The 6,632-nt window shown below is 40.8% G+C and overlaps 1 protein-coding gene across 1 annotated transcript in view; it reads left to right on the top strand.

Annotated features, from left to right (window-relative positions):
• Positions 1 to 709: 709 nt before the first annotated feature.
• Positions 710 to 6,632, top strand: part of LOC140486007 (putative potassium channel regulatory protein) — a 29,451-nt gene continuing 23,528 nt past the window's right edge. Inside the window, exon 1 of the mRNA XM_072584530.1 lies at positions 710 to 1,403. Coding sequence (XP_072440631.1) covers positions 832 to 1,403 — 572 coding nt within the window. The 5' untranslated portion in view covers positions 710 to 831. The remainder of the gene's footprint in view (positions 1,404 to 6,632) is intronic.

Raw genomic sequence — 6,632 nt, 5'->3', positions numbered from 1 at the left:
CCAGTTGTATGATGCTTTGATCTCTCTGGAAGAAAGTGAGATCTGCAGATCAGAGTCAGAATGTGTTGCTGGAAAAGTACAGCAGGTCAGGCAGCATCCTAGGAGCAGGAGAATTGACCTTTCGGGCCAGAGCCCTTCATCAGGAATGAGGGGCTCTGACATGAAACATCGATTCTCCTGCTCCTCGAATGCTGCCTGACCTGCTATGCTTTTCCAGCATCACACCCTCAGCTTTGATCTCCCTGCCTCTAAACTATGTGTTGATGTGCCCTCTCTCACTGCAACTGAGGAAGGAACATTGCTTTGAAAGCTTGTGATTTCAAATAAACCTGTTGGACTATAACCTGGTGTGTGATTTTCAATTAACCAAAAATACACAAGAAAAAAACTGTTGTCCAGTCATTGAACGTTTCCCTGGTTGATATCCTAATCTTTGCATTCTTCTAGCTTTAAAATCTATTGCTGAAGGACACAGTTTTGTAAGGGTTGGGTGTGTCACATCTCACTTAAACAAATCAATCATGAAAGCCGAGGAGAGGTGATATTAGTTGATATGAAAAGAGAATACCGGAGAAACTCAGCAGGTGTGGCGAGAGAAACAGAGTTAACGTTTCGAGTCCCCTATGACCCTTCGTTGTTCCTGTTTGTTGGGATACCTCGCAGTAACATTTCCTGGACACCATTGCCGGGTATGTATACAGTCGAGTTGCTTGGAAACGAATCCAGTCACGAAGATTGTGGCTTTCAGTGCTGGGGTGTCAAAACCGTGCACTCAGGAGGGAGAAATAGGGCCATCGGGAATAGGGTTGAAATAGCCAAAAAGCCACAACAATGAGTAAAGGAGAGGTAGTCTTTCTGAGCGTTGGTGGCATGAAGTTCACTACCTTTGCTGCCACGCTTAAGAGGTATCAGGACTCGAAATTGGCACGCGTGCTGGAAGGAGGCGACCCTGACTTCCGAGTGGTCAACGGACATCTTTTCGTAGACAGGGACGGTAGTTTATTTCGATACATCCTGGACTTCCTTCGGACCCGCCAGCTCATTCTTCCTCCCGGATTCTCGGATCATGACAGGCTGGTGAGGGAGGCAGATTTCTACGACCTGCCCTCCCTGATTGATCTCATCAACCAGGATCGGCTGAAGCAGAGGCTTGAGATTCTGGAGGTGAGGTTCTCCCTCCAGGAAGCCTACTCTTATTTCCGAGTCTTCTGTTCTTGCAACAGTACCATTGAAACATTAGCCGGTCGCATTACAGTGTCTGCTGAGCAGCCCAGTCAGAACTGGAACCCCTCCTTCTCAGCTCACAGATCCTTGGTTTCGATTCCATTGCAGAGACCTTCCCACCACGATCTGGTCTTCCAATGTGGAACCGACTATTCGGCTGGGGACGAGTTCTCGACAAGGTAAAGCCCCATTCCCCCAAACACCCTCTTCCAATATTTCAGATCACGCAGGAAAGAACACCTGTTCATATCTTTCACCATCTCATTTAATCACAAAGCAATTGACTCCCCGATTATTTTGAAATGAGTTAATGTTTATAGGAAGTGCCTATGTTTGTATTTCTTTACGCAGCAAGTTGTCACGAAAAGATATGAGGTAGTGGTACTAGTTATAATTTTTTTATAATCAACCAGTTCAGACATGTAATTGCACACCCCTGGAACAGGTAGAACTTGGACCCGGACCTTCTAGTTCAGATGAAGGGACACTACCATTGTGCCACACCAGCCCATAAGACTTTAATTTGAAAACTGTTGGCCAGGGCACTTAGGAAAATTTGCTTAAAATAGTACATTACGGGGCAGGTGTAACATTTCATAGACGAATTTAGTTATTATTCCTAAGAAACCAGCTGTGCATCTGATTTTTAATTTTGAAATTTATGTTTGACGGTTATGTTTGAGGGTTACCTCCAGCAAAACGCAATGCGGACTTACCCAAATATGAATAACTAGATCTGATAAAGACCACTTTAATTGTTTAGACTGTGCTCTGAACAATAGGGAAAGATGTGACTTTAAACCAAGGAACTGTAGAGGATGTTACAATTTCTTTAAAACAATAGCTACTGGTATTGATTTTGCGCTCTGTCAACAAGCTTGCCGTATTCAAGCAGTGGCAGAATATGCTTGGCACCTCGGCTCCATGAGTGTGTCTTCAGGGCAGCGTTGTGGGTCTACCTACGTGGACTGCAGCAGTTCAAGAAGGTAACTCACCACCACCTTCTCAAGGGCAACAAGAGGTGGGCAATAAAAGCTAGACTAGCCAGCTACGCTCATGCTCGCTAGTGAATAAAAACAGAACTTAAACATTCAGCTTGTGAAAGGGTAAACCCATCGTTACACCTTCTGTGAGTGGAGAAATACAATAAAGTACTGAACAGCTGGCCACTCCGCAAATTCCCTTCTTGAAACGAAAAGGGGAAACCATCTTCAGAGACTTTTAGTAAATTAAAGATTGGCAATCAGTGTGTGCACAACCTCGTGTCCTCATCAGAATCCAAAGGAATCGGAAGAAAACAACTAATCGGTGCCTGTAATCCAGAGCGGTGCAAGAACTGTGCTTCACTGTCTTGATTGCTCCTTCCCACCTGAAATATTTATTTCTAGTCTCTTTTTATATCCTCTCGCATATGTATGGGAATTTTGTGAAGTTAAAGTTGTAGAATTATAAGTTAACAATTCATTGGCAAATTTATTTTGTGCCTTTGGTTCCAGGTTGAGTTTTGATTTCGAGAAATGCGTGACAATAATATTTGGTGTATATAGTGTAGATTAGCTTTAGCTACCTTGTTGTAGGCCACACTATATTAATGAAAGCTTAAGAATGTTCAAATCTACTTCCAATTGGTTTCAATAGCAGTTAGGTCCATTTCTGTTAGTTTTGTATGTGATCAAATTCAGTGATAATACAATACAAATGGACAAAGAAATTCTCCATTGTTTTTCTTTGCCCATCTCCTACATCAAATATAGTATCTCATGAGGTGTCAGCTAACTGATCCAGTTTTTATCTACACGAGACGTGCCATATAAATGCACATCATTTTTCTTCTGGATTTCAGTTCAATGCAATTAAACTGTTATGTACAAACTTATGCAAGCTAATTTTGAGTACACATCAAACCTAAAATTCATAGTTTTGATATCTTATGCTTTGTCTTTTGAGCTTTTTCAAGCTAATTGGCATAAAATGTTAAACCAGTTTTAATTCATAGACTTCTGCTAGGTTCAGGGAGGTGACCTCCTCTTCTATAGGTTAACTTGTCATACCAAGAGTGTTTCAAAAGTAATAATTTAGCTGCACTACAGCTTGGGATGCTCTGAACAGATTCAACATAAGCATAGTGTCTCCCAACATTTACAACACACATATGGCCATCTGTAACAAGAGGGAGTCTAACCATCATCCCTTAACATGCAATAGCATTATCATCACTGGGGATCATAATTGACCAGATACTGTACAACATGGATACTGCCACACACCATAATGTAAAATATTCTCAGTATGAGGGTGGAGCTTCTTCTCTGAAAGGACAGTGTTGCTGGCACTTTGACAAATTCTGTCATGGTCAGATGTATCAGTGGCAGACACACTGGTGAGGATGATGTCAGTTCCTTATAATAAGGTTCCTTCCAACTAAAGGATACTCATGTTCACAATCATCTCTGGAGGGCTGTATAGAATAGATAGGAAGAAATTGTTCCCAATTGTAAACCAAACAAAAATGAAAAGGATAGCTTTAAGGCAATTTTCTAAAGAAGGGAACATGAGAAAAAGAAACATTTTAAATTTAGTTAGGGTATAGAACCTATTGTCTGGAGGTGTGATGCAAGCAGGTTCAACTGGGTCAATAAACAAGATACTAGATGACTATTTGGATAAAAATACTGTGCAAAGGTATGGGGATAAAGCAGAAGATTGACATATGGTTTATTTGAAGAGCCTGAGGAGGCATGCTGAGTCATATGTGCAGGCATGATGGGTCTTCTGTGCCGTGATTCAGAGATTAGTTGTTTCAAAGTCATAAGGATGGGACCAGGAGTTTGTTGAGAAATGGAATGGCACTAACCATGTAAATATAGAGTCTACAGGAGCAGGTCAGAGTCTAGGAATCCTGCAGACACTAACTCACCTTCTGACTTCCCATAGCCTGTTTGCCATCTAACAGGCACAAGGAGTATGAGGGAATACTTTTCATTTCCCTGGATGAATGCAGCTCCAACAACACTTTAGAAGCTTAATATTATCCAACATGCTTAATTGGCACTACATGTACAAAAGTCCACTCCTTCTGCGACTAATGCTCAACAGTAGCAATGTTACCGTCTTCAAGATGCACTACAGAAAATCACCAAGATTTCTTAGATACTGCCTTCCAACAGATCACCATTTTTCTTCAGAAGGTCAAGGGCAGCAGACACAAGGGAACACTACTACTCTTAAATTCTCCTCTAACCAATCACAATCCTGACTTGCAAATATATTGCTGTGTCTCTGAGTCAAAATCCTGGAGCTCCTTCCGTAGCATTATTGTGGGTCTACCTACTGCACAAGGACTGCAGCTATTCACTACCTCTTCAAGGGCAACTAGAGATGAGCAATAAATGCAGACACAGCTAGCAATGCCCACATCTATAATGAATAATTAAAAACTGCTCTGTTAACAGTCCCCTTTTGAGTTGGGGAATGACCTCCACCAGAGATGGCTGATGGGACCTTCGTGTATCATCGCATCTGAAACCTGCTACATCCAAAGGTTAATACAGACAATAAAAGCTCATGATGGATCCCAGCTAATGTTAGTTCTGGACAAGTCAGATCCAAGGCAGGAACCTGGCTTGATAGATCATATATTAATTTGTTTTGGTTTTAACAAAGTGGGTCTCTCACTGAAGCTTAAGCATGTAATGCTGCGGATATTGTTAACAATAAAACAGAAGTTTATGAACAAGAGAAATGAAGGTGAAGAACAATAAACCAAACCATCTAATTATAATACAGATTCAAGGATTTTGATTGCAGCGGAAAAGTATAATCTCATTAATCTCAAAGTGCTCTTTCATAAATTAAAACAAAACAGCTTTTGTACTGTACCCAAAATACACCCCTGGTACAGTACACTGAAGCACCACTCATACAATACTCGCATCAGAATTGTTACATCTGTCACCTTATTGAGATTTAAGTCACCTGTGACTTCAACTTTTAGACTAGAACTGTAGATAGCTTCTTGCTGGAGCTATTATACATCTGCTTAAATGTGATCTGCTTTAAGTAACCTTTTCAGCATTTTATCCCAACGATTCTGGTCTTGGACTAACAGTAACTTCTCATTACAAGAAAATCTAGTCTTTCAATAGTTTTCCCTTCTCAGGAGCACTGCTCCATACACCTGTCCTAATCCAAAGAATGCCCAAACCTTAAAGTAAAAATTCTAGTGCAAAAGTCACCCTGTCTAAGCTTTGCAGTATACCTTAGGATTAGAAAGACATTTCTGAAGACTCTAACAAACTTTGAGACCCCATTATTTATCTTACCGAACCACAAAACAATCAAGAATAATTAGAAGTCCATTAGTAACACATAGAAACCCTGTTACTCTAAAGCCAGGTCTCAAAAGTCGATTTACAAGAAATCACCGTGGCTGCAGAAACATTTCCAAGTTAATTATCCACATTAGCACATAGAAAACTTACCAGTTACTAGTTCAGAAACCACAAAACCTAAACTTGCAATAAAGAATGTTCACAAATTAAGACAGACATCGCACAGTTTACATTTCAAGGTCATCTTCTGATTGGAATGAGGTAACAAAAGGTGTGCCACGGGGGTCTATGCTGGAACCTCAACTGTTTCCAGTTTATATAAATGATTTGGATGAAGGGACCAAAAGTATGGCTAGTAAATCTGCTTATGATGCAAAGAAAGATAGGGAAGTAAGCTGTGGTGATGACATGAGGAGGCTACAAAGGGATACTGATATACAGTTGGTTCTGATATAATGTGATTGTTCCGTTCTTGTGCAATCTCGAGTTATAAGAAAATTGCACCATAGCCACGCCATTTAAACAAATGGGGTCGGAAACACATTATAGTCAATACAGGTAAGGAAAGCTTGCATTCTACAAATAATGGCTGAAATTCTTCAATCACATATAAGCCAATTCCCGCTGAAGAAACGCACATTATACTAGGACCGACTTGTATTAAGTGAGTGGACAAAGATGCGACAAATGGAATATAATGTCGGAAAGTGTAGAATTGTTAATTTTAATAGAAGGAATAAAATAAGTGATCCAAATGGGGAGAGGATGCAGATCTCTGACAGTCAGAAGGATCTGGGCACCATAGAGATGTGCAGCATGGAAACAGACCCTTTGGTCCAACTCGTATCCTACATTAATCTAATGCCATTTGCCAGCACCTGGCCCATATCCCTTTACCCCTTCCTATTCATATACCCATCCAGATGCCTGTTAAATGTTGTAATTGTACCAGCCTCCACCATTTTCTCTGGCAGTTCATTGCATACACGCATTACCCACTGCATGAAAAAGTTGCCCATTGCGTCCCTTTAAAATCTTTCTCTTCTCCAACACTTCAAGGAAAATAGCCCCACCCTA

This window comes from Chiloscyllium punctatum, chromosome 15, assembly GCF_047496795.1.
Source record: "Chiloscyllium punctatum isolate Juve2018m chromosome 15, sChiPun1.3, whole genome shotgun sequence".
Lineage (NCBI taxonomy): Eukaryota > Metazoa > Chordata > Chondrichthyes > Orectolobiformes > Hemiscylliidae > Chiloscyllium > Chiloscyllium punctatum.
Note: the sequence above shows the minus strand (reverse complement) of the source record. Positions and strands in the feature narration are given on the sequence as shown.